At 38.0% G+C, this 21,546-nt stretch overlaps 1 protein-coding gene across 2 annotated transcripts in view; it reads left to right on the top strand.

Moving 5' to 3' along the window:
- The first annotated feature begins 999 nt into the window (after nt 1–999).
- Nucleotides 1,000–21,546, top strand: part of LOC150084544 (E3 ubiquitin-protein ligase Mdm2-like) — a 366,530-nt gene continuing 345,983 nt past the window's right edge. Inside the window, exons 1-2 of one of the 2 annotated variants that reach the window (XM_090376479.1) lie at nt 1,000–1,141; nt 11,696–11,757. In XM_090376479.1, the coding sequence (XP_090232605.1) occupies nt 11,725–11,757 (33 nt within the window). In that variant the 5' untranslated portion in view covers nt 1,000–1,141; nt 11,696–11,724. The remainder of the gene's footprint in view (nt 1,142–11,695; nt 11,758–21,546) is intronic. The other variant, XM_090376480.1, reaches the window with a different exon arrangement.

Here is a 21,546-nt window from a genome sequence, read left to right as displayed (position 1 = left end):
ATGTATGTACACTGCTGTGCAAAACTTAAGAACCATCAGGTTTTCACCTGTAGCTTCTCATAGGAGTGGCCCGGATATGGGAAAGGCATACCAAAGGAACCTCGTGAGGTACAGAAATGATGAAGGAAACAACACCGACACAACAATAGAAACAAAACGATACAGAGGAACTTTTAGAGCAATCGTTAGGTCGTACTGGAAGCTTTATTTGAAGAAGGATGTGGATCTGTAGGAACGGATGTATACATGAACAATAAGATTATCCAGGAATATAAAAGTCTTGAGTTCTGTAGGTCGCAGCGTCTGAAATCCGGACTCCAGGAAGGAGACCTGACTGAAGTGTTTAAGGCTTTAATTGAATTGAGTAAATGGTGACGATTCTTACTCTTTCTTGGACAGCACACACAAGGAGGCATAAATTTAAATTGAAAAAGAATGGTTGCAGATGAGATGTACTGAAATTTTCTTCATCGAAAGAGTAACTTCCACCATTTAGTGTTATCAAAGGGGGCAGTCCGAATAAGCTTATAGCAAGTTTGGACAATTTAGTACGATTTTGGAACTGTGGTACTGTACATGAATTTGTTTTTATTTTGCGGATGCTGCATAAGCTTCGGTTCCATGCAAAGTTCGTACAGCATGTTATCGCTATAATGTTAATTATACCGTACTTCTTTTTTTGAGAAGGAGGATCGTATAACATCGATCGCCACCGTTGTTGGCGCACAACTCGCAATGATATTTTACTGATTTTATCTTCGTGCATGTTGTCATCTAGCGCGTGGTGATAATATCCTAACGGGGAAAAAAAAAAAACAAAACCTACATGTGTAAAAACCTAGTTTTCTCTAAGAAATTAAAGCAGCACTTAGCATTTCGAAGTTGTTTTGAATTGAATTTTATGCATCATTTAATCTTTTATAACTGACTATTTCTGTTTCTATTTGTATAAATAATAATAATTAGTACTGTATTTCCCTCACTGTTCGTAATTGAGGAAATTGGTGGTTGGATGGTTAACGCATGTGTTAACATATGAACTGAGAAACATTAACTGAGTTGGTTTCATAAAGCTTCGTATTAGATTTACTGAATTCCACAGGTAATTTAGGAAAGCCAGTAAAGTAAACACATGGACGCAGTAAGTAGACTTAGGCGTAGATACTTTGTTTTACAGTTGTTATATGGCATATTTTTTGAAATCTTTGCTGAAACTCGAGTATAAAATGAGTTTTTTATATTCTGACACAAAATATTAATTTTGGAACTTTTTAAAAACTTTTATAACACCTTGTAACTACTCTGTGCTTATAATGTGGCGAGTTATAAGGATAATATATGTTTACGTTACTAAGTCATTATTTTAAAAATGACTATTCCTGTCATTACTGTGGAGTAAAGGTGTAAGGAACAGAGGCAGTTATACGGTTATTGCCAACACGTTTAGCCCAGACCAAGAACATGAAGTTATTGGTTTGGTCAAATGTAGTCTGAAGTGACTCGCCGCAATAATTTGATTTTTCAGTCTCCTGGAAATTTTTGGAGTTATCGCAATTATTCATATAAATTCAGTTGTTATTTTATATATATATATATATATATATATATATATATATATATATATAACGAATTAACTTCAATAAATAAAAAAAGTATAATCCCCCAGTGCTGAATTCGGTCCATTGCTTGCATTGTTAGGTTATTTTGTAGGCATGATAAACAGATAAAACAGAGCAGTAATTAAGTACTCAAATTAAACTCAACTTTAGCAGACTTGTTATCTTGTTTCATTGAGTTTGTTGCTTTTGTATTTTATTCCTTTGCTAAAGCCACATATACCTATTTTATTATTATCACTTGATTTATGTAAAAACCCCATCTAGCATGGCCATACTAACAAGGTATTGCTAATACAGGCAACCCCCGTATAACACAGTACTTCTACAATACGGTTTTGCTCTAACACGATTGATTTAACCCCAGGGGCCCACATCTGGTGAGGCCTGACGTAGACAAGTGGTCAGGAGCGAGAGTGCATAGCACGCGTTCCTTGAGTCGACCGGGGTTCAAGCCCGTGTCTACTAAATACGATAAATATTTGTATTAACAATTTATTGTAAACTCTACTGACTTGGTTGTCGTGCCGGAGTATAAACAGAAAATTTATTTTTTTTATGGGCTTGGCACATCCAGGGTCCTGAGCTGGATATCATCATTCTTCTTTTTCTTGGTGGTTTGTTAGCTATTTGGTTTTTAGGAGAATTAGCAACTAAGGCCATATTGCTCTGGGAATATGCATGAGTCATTCCCTGACCTTTCCGCTTCCTCCGTATTTGGTCCTTTTCTTGGTGATTCCCTTCTACTTCTCTCTCTGAAATTTCAGAAAATTTTTTTTTGACTGGTGCAGCATAAGCCTCAGGCTTTCTTGCACCATATGGCTAATAATAATAATAATAATAAAAATTGTGGCAATCCTTGCACGGTATGTATATAACACAGTTTCGCTCGGTATGATACATGGTATGTATATAATAAACACATATTGTTAACAGGTATGGACTGGAAAAATAACTAAAGAAGAACTTATGTCATGGTAAATACAACAATCAAATGATGTAATATAGAAAATTTTATATGCACTTCAAAATTACTTTTAGCATTAGCATTAGTAGAGGCATTTGATGCAAGAAAGCAAGCTTATGCAGCATCAGCCAAAAAAAAAAAAAGAAAAAAAAGCCACTTCCACTTCACCCCTCTGTTCATTCTAAATACCTGTCCAGATGAGCCTTAAACTTATTTAGGCCATCAACTTCCACGGCAAGGGATGGAAGTCTGTTCCACCAACCAACCACCTGCTGGCTAAAAGCAAATTTCCGCATGTCTATCCTACATCTGTCTTTCCTCAATTTGAATTTATGCCCTCTCAGGTGATTATTCTGAGCAAGAGGAAGAATCCCATCAGCATTGAGCATGTTCAAACCATTCAAGGCTTTATACGCCTCTATCAGATCACCTCGCTGGTGCCTAGTCTCCAGACACTGTAATTTGCAAAACTTAACCTTTCTTCATAAGAGCACCCCCTTCGTTCCATTCACTAATCTTGTTGCCTTTCTCTGTACTCCTTCCAGCAGCTCTACATCCTTCTTGAAATGAGGCCACCAGACCTGTATACAGTACTCAAAGTGTGGCCTGACCATTGCCTTATACAAGGGAATAATAACCTCCTTATACCTGCTAGAAAAATTCCTGTATATCATTGAAAAGACACCATGAGCCACTCTTGCAGCCCATCTGCACTGCTCAGAGAACTTCATATCTGCCTGCACAACCACCCCCAGGTCCCTTTCATTCTCTACCACTGTCAGTGTAGTACCACAGAGTTGATACGTTGCTCTGGGGTTGCTGTTTCCCCTATGTAGTACTTTACATTTGTCAATGTTAAACTTCAGTTGCCACCTCTCAGCCCATCTGCTCAACCTTTCCAGATCCTGTTGCAGCAGCATAGTGTCAGTAGTGTCCTTGACAACCCTGCCAACCTTCATATCGTCTGCAAACTTGGACATTAAGCTTGATATACCATCATCAATATCATTTATAAATACAGAAAACAATAATGGACCCAACACTGAACCCTGAGGGACTCCACTAATAACATTAGTCCACGATGAGCAGTGTTCATTGATTACCACTCTCTGTTTTCTCCCCCTCAACCACCCCTTTATCCATAGCAGCAATTTGCCTCCAATGCCACACTGCTCCAATTTGTGCAGCAGTCTTCCATGTGCAACAGTATCAAAAGCCTTTGTAAGATCCAAGTATATAATATCAATGTTATTCCCTGCATCCAGTTCCTTTGTGACTGCATCATAGTATCCAATCAAATTGGTCAGGCAAGACTTCTCCTTAACAAAACCATGCTGTATCCGAGCTATAACTGAAGTCTTCTCTAGATGATTCTGCAGTGCTTCTTTAACCAGTGCCTCCATTAATTTTCCTGGAACAGAAGTTAAACTTACAGGTCTATAATTACTTGTCAGCCTTTGATCCTCCTTTGTGAATTGGGGTCACATTTGCACATCTCCAGTCTGTGGGTACTTCCCCTGAGTCCAAGGAAGCTCTCATAATTATGGGTTTGCTTACTTCATTTGCTGCCTCCTTTAATATAACTGGATAGACTCCATCCACCTCAGATGCCTTTCTTGTGTTTATCTTCAATTTCTCCTCCACTTTACTCTCAGTTATTACAAGATTCTCTAGCTTACTGCTAGATTTGAATACACCTCTGGCATTCCCCTCACTGAATAACCCCTCATGTGTGAATGTCGAAGCAAAATATTCATTTAGTTTGTAAGCTACCTGAGCAGGATCATCAACAGTTGACCCATCGATATCAAGTGGACCAATCTGATTCATCCCCTTCCTTCTAGAGTTTACATAAGTAAAGAACTCTGCTGTTTTTCTTTGCATCTCTTGCCAAAGATTTCTCGTAATCTGCCTTCGCCTGCCTAACCTCCTTTGTAACTTGGTTACAGATCAACTTGTATCTATCATAGGCGTCTGTGTCACGTCTTAATTTGTATGTATCCAATGCATTTTTCTTCTCTACCATAGGTCTCATTAGTTCATCTGACATCCATTTAGGCCTAAACCTTGAACAATATTTCTTAGTTGGTATGTAAAGCCTAGTAGCTTTCAAGATAAATTCTTTGAATGCTTCCCATTTTGAATTTGCTGTTGGTAACATCATTAGTTGGTCCCACTGTATAGAATTTAAATACTATCTCAGTCCATCGTAGTCGCCTTTACGAAAGCAATAACCCTTTCTTTTACCCCTGATGGTAGTTACCTCTTTGAGTAAATCCCACTTCAGCACACTGTGATCACTGCTATCTAGTGGTTCCTTTATCTGCAGATTCTTAATAGTTGCCTTCTGAACTCCCTCTAGTTGCCTTCTGAACATGCTGACGTAGAAAACAATCATCCAATAAATCCACAAAAGCCTTGTTAGTGTGTGAGTGACCAGCCCCCAAATTCCAGTGAATATCTGGGAAATTAAAATCCCCCATTAGAAGACTCTGATTTACTGGCCCACTCTATTTCCCTGTACAGTTTCTTATTATACTCATCAGAGTCATTAGGCCTATAGCACACTCCTACTCTCAATTTTTATCTCTCAATACTTGTCACACCAAACTGACTCGATACTGCACTGTCCAGCGATGCCGACTGGCTTCACTTCCTTGGATTTTATGTGTTTCTTAACTAATAACATAACCCCTCTATCCTGTCTATCGTTTCTGTTGACGTTGTACTCCCCAAATTCCAGTTCTGCATTCCTTATATCTGTGTTCTATGTTTTAATCTGGAATATGGTTGTATTTTCTTTGTTTATTTATTTAATTGTTCAGTCAAAAATCAAATGGAAGAATTGACTTGTACTGTCACTAATGCAGATATGCAATGAGAACTTAATAAAAAAGGATAAAGGAATTAAACGTAATTATATTAATATACATGTTAACCCCCGTATAACACGGTACTTCTGCCAACCGGGCTAGCCAGGTGGGTAAAGTGCCTGCCTGGCAACCTAAAGGTCGCGGGTTTGAATCCCGCCTCTGGCTTGGATCAGAGTACTGCAAAAACCTTGGGAGGTGCATTATGGCCACAGAAGCCGATGCGCCAACAACTACCAAAAAAAAAAAAAAAAACACGGTACTTCTACAACACAGTTTCGCTCTAACATGGTTAGAGAATTTCGGTAAATCTCACACAACAGGGTATTTTTGAGCTTTTGTGCGTGGGAAACACTGCTATTATGTTGGATGTCATTTTTCAACATTTCCACTCTTTTTGAATCACCACTGTTGACTCGCTAGTCAAAAAAAAATTATTGATAAAATCCCTGTATTTTATTTTGTTGGGAAATCCCCGTGTTACGTTTTGTGCTATTGAATTTGTGGAAAAATCTAGATTTCAAAGTTTTATTACAATTGGATAACACACCAGGCCAGCCAACAGATTTAAATCATCCAAACGTTGAAGTTATGTTCATCTGCCATTAGATAATGGCATCATATGCCATTAGATCAAGGCATTATATCCACCTTTAAAACTCGTTAAGAAAATTTTTACAATGGATTTTGGAAAAAATTGATTCCGAATCTATTGAAGTAATGGAGGCATGGAAACATTTCTGAATTGTGGGTTGTATCAGAATCATAGCTTTATTGCTGAAAGAAGTAAAACTGTCAACATTAAATGCGTGTTAAAAAATGTATGGTCCTAGTCAGTTCATTCAGGAAATATGGTCGAACTGGCAGAAAATGGAATTTGCTATGTCGGTAGGAGGGGAAGGTTTTGATGATATGACTACTGAAGCCCTCGTGTGTAGCACAGTTGATAGAATCGTCCTCCTCCCCACACCGGGTGGAAAAGACCTGAGTCCGAATCCCGTCGTTGATGGGACGAATTTTTATTGGTCTTTTTCACACCGTGGCTAAGTTAGTCGGGCTCAGACGAGAGTAGCATAGTTTTTTCTCCTGGAATCTCAGTTTTAATAAAGGTTTTACATCTGGCAAAATAGAAAATCGGCCTCAGGACATGCAATTTAAAGACAATATACGCAGAGCAACACGGCCTTAGTTGCCTATGCTCCTAAAAAAAATTAAAAAAATATGATTACTGAAGACGTTCAAGAATTACGGGTAGAAAAAGAGGCTGGTGAAGCAGATTTGGTGGAAATGGCATTGGAGGTAAAACGAAATCAATTCAGAGGATGATAGAGCAGATGAAAATTTTAAACTTCCAAATTTTACACTAAAAGGCATACAGGAAGGCATAAAGTTAGCTGAGCAATTAGAATCTTATTCCTTGAATGAAAGGATCCCCAAGTTCAATAGGGAGCTTCAAAAATGTGATGAAATTCACAAAGATTTATCAAGCAAAAGCAAACAAACCCAGTTTCCTGATTTGTTTAAGGGAGAAGATACACAAAATCTAGAATGATGTATTTTTGTTAGTTTTGTTAAGGAAATAGTGCATTTTTGTTAGCTTTTGGAACTTAAATCCCCCCTTTTTGTACTTTTTCTTAGTCCCATATAACATGGTTTCGCCAACAACATTTTATAGGAACCTAACTACTGTATTATACGAGAGTTAACCTGTACTTTATTGGAGATAACTATAACAGTGTGTATATAGTGTTTATGAATTTATCGCCCCTAGTTCTGTAATCATTTATAACACTAAAATTTTGCCTTGCAGTTATTAAATTTTTGATGAACATTTGATTTTTTTTAAAAATTAAATGAATTTTGTCGTTTGTGCTGTGCAATTAAACAATGTCTTTAAGTAAGCCTAGTGTAGGACAGAAGCGTAAGCATAAAATGCTTTCTCTTCACGACAAACTATTGGTGTTAGAAAAACTTGGAAAAGGAGCTTCAGTGTCCAGCCTCTGTCTTGAGTACGGCATCGCAAACAAACCGTGTTGGACATTAAAAAGAAAAAAAGTGAAATTCTTAATTTTGTTCTCAAGTTATACGTGGAGAAAGAAAAAAGTAAAGTTAAACGAATGCGGATGCCTACTGAAAAAGCACTAGATGATGCTGTGTAGAAATGGTTTTCCCAATTTCATTTGTCTGGTTTGGCTGTGCGAGGAAAAGAAATTCAAGCAGCGGCAGAGAGACTCCCTAAACAGTTAGGAATTGAACAATTTAAAGTGAGCTCAGGTTGGCTTTTCAGATTTAGAAGACAGCATAACATTTCAAACAAGAAAATGTGTGGATAAATTCTTAGTGCTGATTTTGAAGCTATTGAGCCTTTCAGGAAACAACCAATGATTTTATTCAAAAGGAGGGTTATCAATTGAACAAGGTGTACAACTTTGTTACACACTACACATTACAAATCGTATTTCATGTAATCCGGATTTTCATTAAAATGGACACCTCTCAGCCCCTATTAGTCTGGTTTAATGAGGGTTTACTCAACCACTGTTTTATCCATTGTAGCAACTTGCCCTTAATACCATACTGTTCCAATTTGTACACTAGTCTTCCATGTGCAACAGTATCAAAAGCTTTCCTGAAATCGAAGTACAGTATGTGATATCAAAATTATTTTTTGCATCCAGTTCCTTTGTAACAACATCATAGTATCCAATCAAATTTTCCAGACAAGACTTTCCTTTAACAAACCCATGCTGCATCTGAATTATTACTGCACTCTTGTCTAGATGATTCTGCAATGCTTCCTTAACCACTGACTCATTATTTTACCCGGAACAGAAGTTAAACTAACAGGTCTGTAATTACTCATGTTACTCTTTGATCCCTCTCTGTGAATTGGGGATACATTTGCACATCGCCAGTCCGTGGGGACATCCTCTGAGTCCAAGGATGCTCTCATAATTATGGCTAAGGTTTTGTTTACTGCCTTTGCTGCCTCCTTGAATATAACTGGATAGATCCCATCCACCCCAGGTGCCTTTCTTATGTTTAACTTCAACAATTTATCCTCCACTTTGCTCTCAGTTATTACAAAATCATTAAGCTCCCTGTTAGAGTTTAATAAGCTTCTTTCCTTCACTACCCTACAGAATTCCTCAGTGTGAATGTAGATGCAAAATAGCCATTCAGTTTGTGAGCTAATGAACAGGATCATCCACAGTTGAACCATTGATATCAAGTGGACCAATCTGATTCATTTCCTTCCTTCTATAGTTTATGTAAGTAAAGAAGTCCTTGCTGTTTTTCTTAGCATCCTTTGCCAAAGATTTCTCATAATCTGCCTTTGCTTGCCTAACCTCCTCTTTGACTTGATTAAAGAATAACTTGTATCTACCATAGGCTTCTGTGTCATCTGATAATTTGTATGCATTCGATGCTTTTTTCTTCTCTGCCATGAATCTGATTAGTTCACCTGACATCCATTTTGGCCTAAACCTTGAACAGTATTTCTTAATTGGTATTAAAAGCCTAATAGCTTCCATGATTAATTCTTTGAATGCTTCCATTTAGAATTTGCTGTTGGTAACATCATGAGTTGGTCCCACTGTATGCAATTTAAAACCTATCTGAGAACCACTGTAGTTCCCTTTTCCCCTGATGGTAGTAATATCTTTAAGTAAATCCCACATCATTACACTGTGATCAATGCCATCTAGTGGTTCCTTTATCTGAAAATTCTTAATGGACGTATAATCACTGCTGATAACCAGATCAAGAGTTACTTTGTCTGGTTGCCTCTTGAACATGCTGCTGCTGCAGAAAACAATCATCCAATAAATCCACAAAAGTCTTGCTAGTGTGTGTGACCAACCCACAAGTTCCAATCAATATCTGGGAAGTTAAAATCCTCCATTATTAGACATTCTGATTTACTGGCCCAGTCTATTTCTCTGTACAATTGTTCGTTGTACTCATTTGAGTCATTAGGTCTATAAAACACACTGCTACTCTTATTTTTGCTTTCTCAGTGCTTATGTCACACCAAACTGACTCAACATTGCACTGTCCATCTATGTCAACTGGATGCACTTCCTTAGATTTTATGTTTTTCTTAATTCACAGCATAACTCCTCCTCCCTTCCTATCCTGTCTATCCTTTCTGTACATATGGGCAAACCATTTGTGCTATGAAAGAACCAGTCATATTTAGAATATTCAAATTCATAAATAAAATACCAACAAGTGCACATAAATAGAACCTTTTTTTGAAAATTTGTTTATGTAGTGTTATGTATGTAATCTCATAAAATTTGTGAATTGGCTTATGCAGTACTGCTTGAGAATTGCAAGTACTGGCAGATGAATGGTTGAAATTAAAAAAAAATAATAAATAAAAAAAATAAAAAAGTAAATAAATTTAAATGGTAATTGTATAATTGACATAATTTGCTATAATGAATTATTATAGTGTTAAAATTATTCCTGAAATGTTTTTATGTATTGCTTTAATACTGTATAATACAGCTAACTCCTCAAAAATCCAGCACTCTTGGGATTGAGAACTGCCTGATTTTAAAATTTTCTAGATTTTATTGTGTGTGTGTGTGTGTGTGTGTGTGTGTGTGTGTGTGTGTGAGAGAGAGAGAGAGAGAGAGAGAGAGATTATATAACTAGTGGACAGTTTTGAGAAGCATTCCACTGAATATTAAGCACTAAAAACTGAACTAACTTACATCTGTAAACATATGGCAAAATGTCAGTGCCACTGATTACAAATGTAAATTGCAGTTCAGTTTGCTAAATGTTCACAAATGCTTAATAATAATAAAAAAAAAAAAAAAAGTGACAGCAAATGCCCTCCCCGCTCTTAGCTGTTTCAAAGTAGTGTTAGACTGGTCTCTTGTTTGCAAATATTAGCCCTGTTGATCAATGTTGTGTTTGGGTTGTGAAGTTTGCTGAATAAGTGATAGCACTAAAAGAGAGAAACATCACCCTTTTGAATAAATTCTGAAAGGCAAATGATTGTTGACAACTGCTGGATTGCTATCTTAATATATCTGGTTTGTAAAATGATGATTTGTATGTTTGTGAAATGTGCTGGATTTTATAATTTCTTGTATTCCCACTTTAAATATTTAAAATATTTATTCATTGCAATAATATGAGGTGGGGAGTCCCATCAGTTTTAAGGCTAACCAAGAAAGGCCTTATCTGGAGGATCATGTTTTGGCTACATCTCAGACGGCCGCATTATTATTATTAGCTATATGGTGCAAGGAAGCCTGAGCCTTTTGCTACACCAACAAAAAAAAAAAAAAAAAATCCTTAGTTACCTAGAGAGGAAGAGAGTGAGAGTTGTCAGAAGTAGAAGGGAATCACCAAGAAAGAGAACAATGATGATATCCAGCTCAGGACCCTGGGTGTGCTAAGCCCATACTCACCAGTTGTTGAGCCCCTGGGGTTAAATTATGGCTTACATATTTGGTCCATGAATGCTGAGATGTTTTTATCCCAGCTGTGTAGAACATTTTGTTTAGGTTGTTGAAACATCCATGCTTTAACAGCCATTAACCTCTTTGTGTGACAGTGTAGATTGCTGTAAAATAATTTTTATCTTAAGAAACCAGAGGGAAGTCAGAGTGGGGTGCAGATTGGGTGAATAAAGAGATACTGAAGTAAATGGAAACTGAACTTGTAGATTATAGCAATGACAGTGGTGCAAGTGCTGTAGTGCATTGGTGCTTGTGAAAAGAGTGCCCCATTTTTGCCAGTTTTTCTATGGTGCTTAGATCACTTAGAGCACCCCTTTTGCCAGTTTTCTGTTGTGTAGGTTTAGCTGTAAGATTCAAGTTTTGAAACCCAAAATTTACAGCTGAAGCTAAACAATATTGTTCTAACCATAATATTAGATTCGTATTGTTAACAATAAATCTAACTATATTACAGCCAGTGCTTCATATACTTTGCAAAACTCTGTCACCGTCACCTTTTGTAAAGTATATGAAGTGTTGGCTGTAATACAGTAGAGTAATATTGTTATAAAATTTGAATCTTAAAAGCTAAAATTATTTATCAGTTAACTTAGTGATGTTTCTAAAAAAAAAAACACCTCCTTTGTCACAGACCTACATTTTATATGTAGCTGAGTCCTGGCTAGGCTTAGAACTTATTGGGTACCCCCTTGTAGCATTATTTCATTCATTAGCCAATTTTGTTTAATTGTACAAATTTGATTGGTTTCTTTCTAGAACAGTCAAGATAAAATCCAGTAAGGATCATGAACATGTTGCCTAATGGAAAATCTCAGTTGGTAGGTGAAAAAAAAAACTATTTCAGTGAGAATTGAATAACTGAATATGAAACACATTACATTTTTCAAATGTAAGGTGTTTCATATTCAGTACCTTGTGGATTGAATCCTCAAGCCAGTGACATTTTACATCTGAATTTACATTTGAAAAACATTTCATACATGAATTATGTTTTTCCTTTTGAATTAATTGTATGTGCTTCATTCTCTATCCTTCTAGAGTATTGGCATTGGCATTAGCAAAGGCCACATGATGCAAGAAAGCAAGTTTATATAGCATCAGCCAAAAACACACACACCCTTCTCATTTCACCCATCCACTCACTCCAAATGTTTGTCTAGTTCTGCCTTGAATCTCTTTAAGCTATCAACTTCTACAACGACAGATGGAAGTTTGTTCCAGCAATCAACCACCCGTTGGCTAAAGGCAAACTTCCGCACATCTGTCCTACAACTGTCTTTCCTCAATTTGAATTTATGCCCTCTCAGGTGGTTATTCTGAGCAAGAGGAAGAATCCCATCAGCATTGAGCATACTCAAACCATTCAAGGCTTTATACACCTCAATCAGATCACCTCACAGGTGCCTAGTCTCCAGACACTGTAATTTTCAAAACTTAAGCCTTTCTTAGTAAGAGCAACCCTTTGTTCCATTCACTAATCTTGTTGCCCTTCTCTGTACTCATTCCGACAGCTCTACATCCTTCTTAAAATGAGGCCTCCAGACTTGCATACAGTACTCAAGGTGTTTTTTTTTTTTTTTTTTGGTATGTGGCCATAATGCACCTCTCAAGGTTTTTGCAGTACTTTGATCCAAGCCCGAGACGGGATTCGAACCTGCGACCTTTGGGTTGCCAGGCAGGTACTTTACCCACCCGGCTAGCCTGGTCGGCGTATTCAAGGTGTGGCCTGACCATTGCCTTATACAAGGGGATAATTACTTCCTTATCCCTGCTAGAAAAATTCCTGTATATCATTGACAAGACACCATGAGCTACTCTTGCAGACCGTCTGCACTGCTCAGAAAACTTCATATCTGCCTGCACAATTACCCCCATGTCCTTTTCACTCTCTACCACACATGTTAATCTGGGGTTACTGCTTCCCATATGCAGTACTTTTCATTTGTCAATGTTAAACTTCAGTTGCCACCTCTCAGCCCATCTGCTCAACTTTTCTAGATCCTGTTGCAGCAGCGTACTGTCATCAGTGTCATTAACAACCCTGCCGACCTTCGTATTGTCTGCAAACTTGGACATTAAGCCTGATATACCATCATCAATATCATTAATGAATACAGAAAATAACAATGGGCCTGACACTGAACCCTGGGGGACCCCACTAATAACATTAGTCCACGAAGAGCAGTGTCCTTTGTTTATCACTCCTGTCTTCTCCTTCTCAACCATCCCTTTATCCATAGTAGCAATTTGCCTCCAAGCCACACTGTTCTAATTTGTGCTGCAGTCTTCGATGCGCAACAGTATCAAAAGCCTTTCTAAGATCCAAATATATAATATCAAAATTATTCTTTGCATTCAGTTCCTTTGTGACTACATCATAGTATCCAATCAAATTGGTCAGACAAGACTTACCCTTAACAAACCCATGTTGTGTCCGAGCAATAACTGAAGTCTTGTCTAGATGATCCTGTATAATGATCATATCTTGTATAGATGATCCTGAGTAACATGGTTTTAATGAAGAAAATGACTATTTTCTGTGTTAACTTTGCAGTGGTGAACCATCACCTGACAGGTGGCTCTCAGAAATAATGTTCCCATGTTATCCCTTAATAATCTGACATTTTTTTAGCTTCCTAAATAGAAACTTTTTACTCCAATATTTTTTGAGGTGGTTTTTGAACTGTTAAAAATTGTGAGAATCTGTAAGGTGATCGTTGTGTGCAACTATTTGGCTTTTTGCTTGAAGATGGGCATCGGACCATACAGACACTGATTCTGTTACAAAATTTTGAATTGTCTTTGTTAATTCAAGATTACTTGTTTTCCTTCTCCTTTTAGTTCTACAAACATTTTCAGTCTCACATATGTTTTCTTAGAAAGGTTTATTATCACGTAATAAAGATGAAAAACTGAAACACTATGTGTACCCAATTCCTGTTACTGTGCCAGTAGCTAGCCACATGTGAAGTTTTGAATTTGTTTGTTTTTATAGATGTCAGGGTTATTTATTTTCCCACTAGTTCTATAAATATCTCCAGTTGTTCAGGTATTAATTTTGAAAAATTTATTCTTGGTTTGGCATAAAAAAGATGAGAACACAAAGTGAATAGAAACTTGGAAAGTAGGAATATGTAATTTTCAAATTTTGCCTATGTCAAAGTGTGCCAGGTTTGAAATTAATTTTGAAATAAATTCAAAAATGGATTTCTCTCTCTCTCTCTCTCTCTCTCACACACACACACACACACACACACACACACACACACACACACACACACACACACACACACACACACACACACACACACACACACACACACACACCTTCCATGAACCCAAGCATGTTCTCATAATTATGGGTAAAGGTTTACATGTTTTGAGTATACTTTCCTATAAGAGGAAAGTATACCAAAATGTTTCGAGACTATGCTTTGTGTACTGCAGATCGGGTGTGCAATCATTCATGGATCCTAACCTGCTTTACTCATAGGTCTTTAAACTTGCTCATCACCGATTTGCCACAACATAGACTGTAATGAAAATTGCTGTAGAAGAATAATAAGAATAATTTTTTTTTGCATGTTGAAAGTGTCATTTTTAAATTTCACATTACAATATAGTTAATGTTATAATTAAACCTTGATAAATTTTGGACATAGTGTTGAGCAAACTAAGCTTGCTAAGTTTCTTTTGGATGTTTCCTTGTATCATTTTGCCAATACTAGTAAGCTGGATTTCTGTAGTAGCTGCTAATAAGTTATTCCTCCATGAGGAGTATTGTGTGTGTTTCCCAGCACAGTTGTTCACTTGTCAAGTCTGTGTTGCCTGTTATTTTATATGTATTCCGTGCATTTTTCTTCTCTGTCACATGTCTAATTAGTTCATCTGACATCCATTTAGGCCTAAATCTTAAACAATATTTCTTAGCTGGTATGAAAAGCCTAATAGCTGCCAAGATTAATTCTTTGAATGCTTCCCATTTTGAATTTGCTGTTGGTAACATCATCAGTTGGTCCCACTGTATAGAATTTAAATACTGTCTCAGACCATCATAGTCGCCTTTACGAAAGCAAAAACCCTTCCCTTTACCTCTGATGGTAGTTACCTCCTTGAGTAAATCCCACTTCAGCACACTGTGATCACTGCCACCTAGTGGTTCCTTTATCTGCAGATTCTTAATGCATGAAGAATCACTACTGATAATCAGATCAAGAGTATTACTCCCTCTAGTTGCCTCCCGAACATGCTGGTGTAGAAAACAATCATCCAATAAATCCACAAAAGCCTTGCTAGTGTGTGAGTGACCAACCCACAAATTCCAGTCAATCTCTGGGAAATTAAAATCCCACATTATAAGACACTGTGATTTACTGGCCCACTCTATTTCTCTGTACAATTGCTCATTATACTCATCAGATTCATTAGGCCTATAATACACAACTACTCTCATTTTTCCTTTCCCAGTGCTTACGTCACACCAAACAGACTCAACCTTGTATTGTCCACCAACATCAATTGGATGCACCGAGCTCAGAAAAACCAACACAGAAAAGTCAATCAGCTGCCACTCCAATATTGGTACCTACTTGTCAAGTAATAGTACAGAAAACCCAACTGCCTACAGCAGTACAAGAAAAAATGGATGTCGAAACCAAGCCAGTACCTGACAAAGTAATCAAGGAACTTTTTGTGGAGGAAGAAATGGACACAGGACAGCATCTATACTTCCCCAAAAAGATAAATCCAAGACAGAAAAAAATGGGCTTTCAGCACTTTGGAAGCCGACTGACAGATCCACCAATCCCAAGGCATTAGCATTAGTAGAGGCATATGATACAAGAGAGCAAACTTATACAGCATCAGCAAAAAAAAAAAAAGAAAAAAAAAAGCCCTTCCCATTTCACCCATCCATTTGCTCCGCCTAGTTCTTCCTTGAATTTATTTAAGTTACCAAATTCCGTGATGACAGATGGAAATTTTGTTCCAGCAATCAACCATCTGCTGGCTAAAGGCAAATTTTCTCACATCTATCCTACAATTGTCTTCCCTCAATTTGAATTTATGCTCCCTCAGGTGCATAATCTGAGCAAGAGGAAGAATCTCATCAGCATTGAGCTTGCTCAAACCATTCAAAGCCGTTTACACCTCAATCAGATCACTTCACAGGTGCTTAGTCTCCAGATGCTGCAATTTGCAGAACTTAAGCCTTTCTTTGTAAGAGTACCCGTTTGTTCCCCTCACCAATCTTGTTGCCTTTCTCTGTACTTCCAGCATCTCTACATCTTTCCTAAAATGAGGTCTCCAGGACTGTATGCAGTACTCAAGTTGTGGCCTGACCATTGCCTTATACAAGGGGATAATCACCATATCCCTGCTATCAAAATTCCTGTATATCATTGACAAGACCCTGTGGGCTGCACTAGCAACCTCTCTGCACTGCTCAGAAAACTTCATATCTGACTGCACAATTAACCCTAGGTCTTTTTCATTTCCCGTTACTCTGAGTGTAGTACCTCACAGTTGTTATGTTACTCTGGGGTTACTGCTACCCATATGCAGTACTTTGCATTCAAGGTTAAACTAATGGCAAAATTCCTACAATAGATTTATTGTGGATTCTGGCAAAATACAGATGACATCAAGGCACTCATGCAAAACACAAATAAGCCTGCTTTTGTGTTAATAGGAGACTTATCTAAAGGCAAATGATGATCCCAACTTGTGTAATGTTATGAATAACTGTGTTGCATAACATCCAAATATTCTTTAGGATAGAATTGTGGATGGTCTTGCTCATGGAGTTATCTCTATCCTTGTGGCCAACCAGACTTCATTTCAGCCTATGCAATTGCAACCAGCATAGATGCTGTTGTAATTTGCCTTACAGTGGGGTTTTCATTAACAGTCGCCTCTATTTATTTGCCACAGGCACTGACATCCCAACCAGAAAGACCTTGATGATTTTTTAATGCAGTTGTCTCCTTTTTTATGCTCCTTGGGGATTTTAATGGACATACTATCCTGGGTAGTGCTGACATATACAGAAGGGGACAAGTCATAGAGCAAATGCTCTCTGACAATGACCTTTCCCTTCTAAATGTGGGAAAAAACACCTTCCACATGCATACTTGTACATTTTCTGCCATCCATTGATCTTTCGATCTTCTTTTCTCTCCTCCCTTCATTTACTTCGGAGGTGAAGGAAAACCCGTATGAAGTGATGACTTTGCTGCGAACCTCTTTACATAGTGGGAGACCGTCTTCCACTATATTAGCATTAGCATTAGTAGAAGCATATGATGCAAGAAAGCAAGCTTATTCAGCATCAGCCAAAAAAAAAAAAAAAAACACCACTACTCCCATTTCACCCCTCCGTTTGTTCGAAATACCTGTCCAGCTGAGCCTTAAATTTGTTTAGGCTATCAACTTCAACAACAAGTGATGGAAGTCTATTCCACAAGCCAACTGTCCGCTGGCTAAAGGCAAATTTCCGCACATCTATCTGACATCCGTCCTTCCTCAATTTGAATTTATGCCCTCTCAGGCGATTATTCCGAGCAAGAGGAAGAATCCTATCGGCATTGAGCATGCTCAAGCCATTCAAAGCCTTATACACCTCTATCAGATCACCTCGCCGATGCCTAGTCTCCAGACTCTGTAATTTGCAAAACTTAAGCCTTTTTTCGTAAGAGTAACCCTTTGTTCCATTCACTAATCTTGTTGCCCTTCTCTGTACTTGTTCCAGCAGCTCTACATCCTTCTTGAAATGAGGCCTCCAGACCTGTATACAGTACTCAAGGTGTGGCCTGACCAATGCCTTATACAATGGAATAATCACATCCCTATCCCTGCTAGAAAAATTCCTGTATATCATTGACAAGACACCATGAGCTACTCTTGCAGCATGTCTGCACTGCTCAGAGAACTTCATATCTGCCTGCACAATTAGCCCCAGGTCCTTTTCATTCTCTACCACTGTCAATGTAGTACCACAGAGTTGAAACGTTGATCTGGGGTTACTGTTTCCCATATGTAGTACTTTACATTTGTCAATGTTAAACTTCATTTGCCACCTCTCAGCCCATCTGCTCAACCTTTCCAGATCCTGTTGCAGCAGCATAGCATCAGTAGTGTCCTTAACAACCCTGCCAACCTTTATATCGTCTGCAAACTTGGACATTAAGCTTGATATACCATCATCAATATCATTTATAAATACAGAAAACAACAATGGACCCAACACTGAACCCTGTGGAACTCCACTAAAAACATTAGTCCACATTGAGCAGTGTCCATTGATTACCACTCTCTGTCTTCTGCCACTCAACCATCCCTTTATCCATAGCAGCAATTTGCCTCCAATGCCACACTGCTCCAATTTGTGCAGCAGTCTTCCATGTGCAACAGTATCAAAAGCCTTTCTAAGATCCAAATATATAATATCAAAGTTATTCCCTGCATCCAGTTCTTTTGTGACTACATCATAGTATCCAATCAAATTGGTCAGACAAGACCTGCCCTTAACAAAACCATGCTGTGTCTGAGCTATAACTGAATTCTTGTCTAGATGATCCTGCAGTGCTTCTTTAACCAGTGCCTCCATTAATTTTCCTGGAACCGAAGTTAAAATAACAGGTCTATAATTAGTTGTGTCAGCCTTTGATCCTCCTTTGTGAATTGGGGTCACATTTGCACATCTCCAGTCTATGGGTACCTCCCCTGAGTCCAAAGAAGCTCTCATAATTATGGCTAGGGGTTTGCTTACTTCCTTTGCTGCCTCCTTTAATATAACTGGATAGATCCCATCCACCCCGGGTGCCTTTTTTATGTTTATTCTCAACAATTTCTCCTCCACTTTCCTCTCAGTTATTAGAAAATCATCAAGCTCACTGCCAATGTTTACTTCACCTACGACATTCCCCTTCCTGAATAACTCCTCATGTGTGAATGTGGATGCAAAATACTTGTTTAGATTGTTAGCCACCTGAGCAGGATCCTCAACTGTTGAACCATCAACATCCAGTGGACCAATCTGATTCATCCCTTTCCTTCTTGAGTTTAAATAGGTAAAGAACTCTTTTTTGTTTTTCTTTGCATCCTTTGCCAAGGATTTCTCATAATCTGCCTTTGCCTGCCTAATCTCCTTTGTGACTTGGTTACAGACCAACTTATATCTATCATAGGCTTCCATGTCACCCATTAATTTGTATGTGTCCCATGCATTTTTCTTCTCTGCCATATGTCTCATTAGTTCATCTGACAACCATTTAGGCCTGAACCTTGAACAATATTTCTTGGTTGGTATGTAAAGCCTGGTAGCTTCCAAGATTAGTTCCTTGAATGCTTCCCATTTTGAATTTGCTGTTGGTAACATCATCAGTTGGTCCCACTGTATAGAATTTAAATACTGTCTCAGACCATCATAGTCGCGTTTACGAAAGCAAAAACCCTTCCCTTTACCTCTGAGGTAGTTACTTCCTTGAGTAAATCCCACTTCAGCACACTGTGATCACTGCCACCTAGTGGTTCCTTTATCTGCAGATTCTTAATGCATGAAGAATCACTACTGATAATCAGATCAAGAGTATTACTCCCTCTAGTTGCCTCCCGAACATGCTGGTGTAGAAAACAATCATCCAATAAATCCACAAAAGCCTTGCTAGTGTGTGAGTGACCAACCCACAAATTCCAGTCAATATCTGGGAAATTAAAATCCCCCATTATAAGACTCTCTGATTTACTGGCCCATTCTATTTCCCTGTACAGTATCTTATTATACTCATCAGAGTCATTAGGCCTATAGCACACTCCTACTCTCAATTTTGATTTACCTATGCTTATGTCACACCAAACTGACTCCGACACTGCACTGTCCAGCGATGTCGACTGACTTCACTTCCTTGGATTTTATGTGTTTCTTAACTAATAGCATAACCCCTCCTCCCTTCCTATCCTGTCTATCCTTTCTGTAGACATTGTACTCCCCAAATTCCAGTTCTGCATTCCTTATATCTGTGTGACACCACGTCTCTGATATCCCAACAATATCTGCCTTTGATGTTTTGAGCAATACCTCAAATTCATCAAATTTATTTACTAAACTCCTAGCATTGGTGTACACGCAAGTATACGTGCACCTGTTTCTATTCTTAGCTACCCTAACACAACCCATGTGTTTACTTGTACCGCAATGACTTCCAGCAGTCTCTGAAATATCCTGCATCTTGTTTTTCAGGCTTCTGCTCATTCCAATAGAAGCAGTGCAAGAATCTCTTTCACCTCTGCCAGTGGCTACTGTTAATCTATTAGTCTTTGTCTCCCCCCCCCAAGCTAGCAGTTTTCCGACCCACCTAACACTGCCTCGATAGCATCAGCAAATATTCCTGCACCCTTTCTGTTTAAGTGTATCCCATCCCTGTAGAAGCAATCTCTCCTGTTAAGCAAGTTATCTTTTAGGTTACCATGGTGGAAGATTAATCAGGCTGACTGGAATGCCTTTCAAAATCTGGCAAAATTCGTCATCACTATGGTTACTCAGGAGCCTATCAATAGTGCCATCACATACATTACAGAAAGTATTGTCCACACATTTGGAAATGCAATTCCAAAAACAACCACCTTGTTTCCACCATTTCCTAAATCATGATGAAATTTAGAATGTCCAGCAGCTAAAAAGGCACAAAACAAAGCCTGGGAGATATTCCAACAATATCCTACCACAGCTAATCTCATAGCCTTTAAATGTTATATCCAGGAGGAATCCTGGATCTGTTTTACTTCCTATATTACCCAGATGACCAGCTCTAAGGTGATCTGGGATAAAATCTGAAAAATGAAGGGAAGATGCACAGCACAGCACAGTCATCATTGGTGCTGGAATATAATGGATGCATTATTGTTACAGACTCAACTGCAATAGCCACTACTCTTTTGAAAACATTTGCTAACATCTCAGCAACTTCATCGTACTTCCCAGAGTTTCTGGTTCTTAAACTGAAAAACAGGACCTGAATTTTACATCATAGGGTATTTACCCATATATTGGACCCATTTACCAGAAATGAGCTGAAAACAGTCTCACCCTTTTCAATGCAAGTGCTGTTGGACCAAATGGGACATTATGAAATAATTAAACGTCTATCACCAAAATTGTGAACAACAGTATTTTCCTTGAAGAGCAATTTCCGGACAGGGCACTTATTCTTGCAAAGCAGGTATTTTTGCTTTCACTAAGCCAGGAAAGGACCAATTTCCAAAAAAACAAATTACCATTTTATTGCTCTGACTAGTTATTTGTGTAAAATATTGGAGAGAATAAGCAGTGCTTGTCTTTTATGGTACTTAGAGTCAAATGACCTTCTCTCTAGCAATCAGTGTCTCTTCTGAAGTAACAGTAACTTTGGACCACTTAAGTAGAAGTAACTTTGGACCACTTAACTCCAACATCTGTTCCACATGCTTTCCTAAAAATAGTCACCTGGTGTCCATCTTCTTTGACATGGAAAAAGCGTATATTACATAACTTGGAGATTTGGTATTTTAAGATGTTCATAACCTTGGTAAGAGGTCACCTTCCTATTTTTAATAAAAAAATTTTATCACAG

This window comes from Mastigoproctus giganteus, chromosome 6 (assembly GCF_048544385.1).
Source record: "Mastigoproctus giganteus isolate SK-2022 chromosome 6, ASM4854438v1, whole genome shotgun sequence".
Taxonomy (NCBI): Eukaryota; Metazoa; Arthropoda; class Arachnida; order Uropygi; family Thelyphonidae; genus Mastigoproctus; species Mastigoproctus giganteus.
Note: the sequence above shows the minus strand (reverse complement) of the source record. Positions and strands in the feature narration are given on the sequence as shown.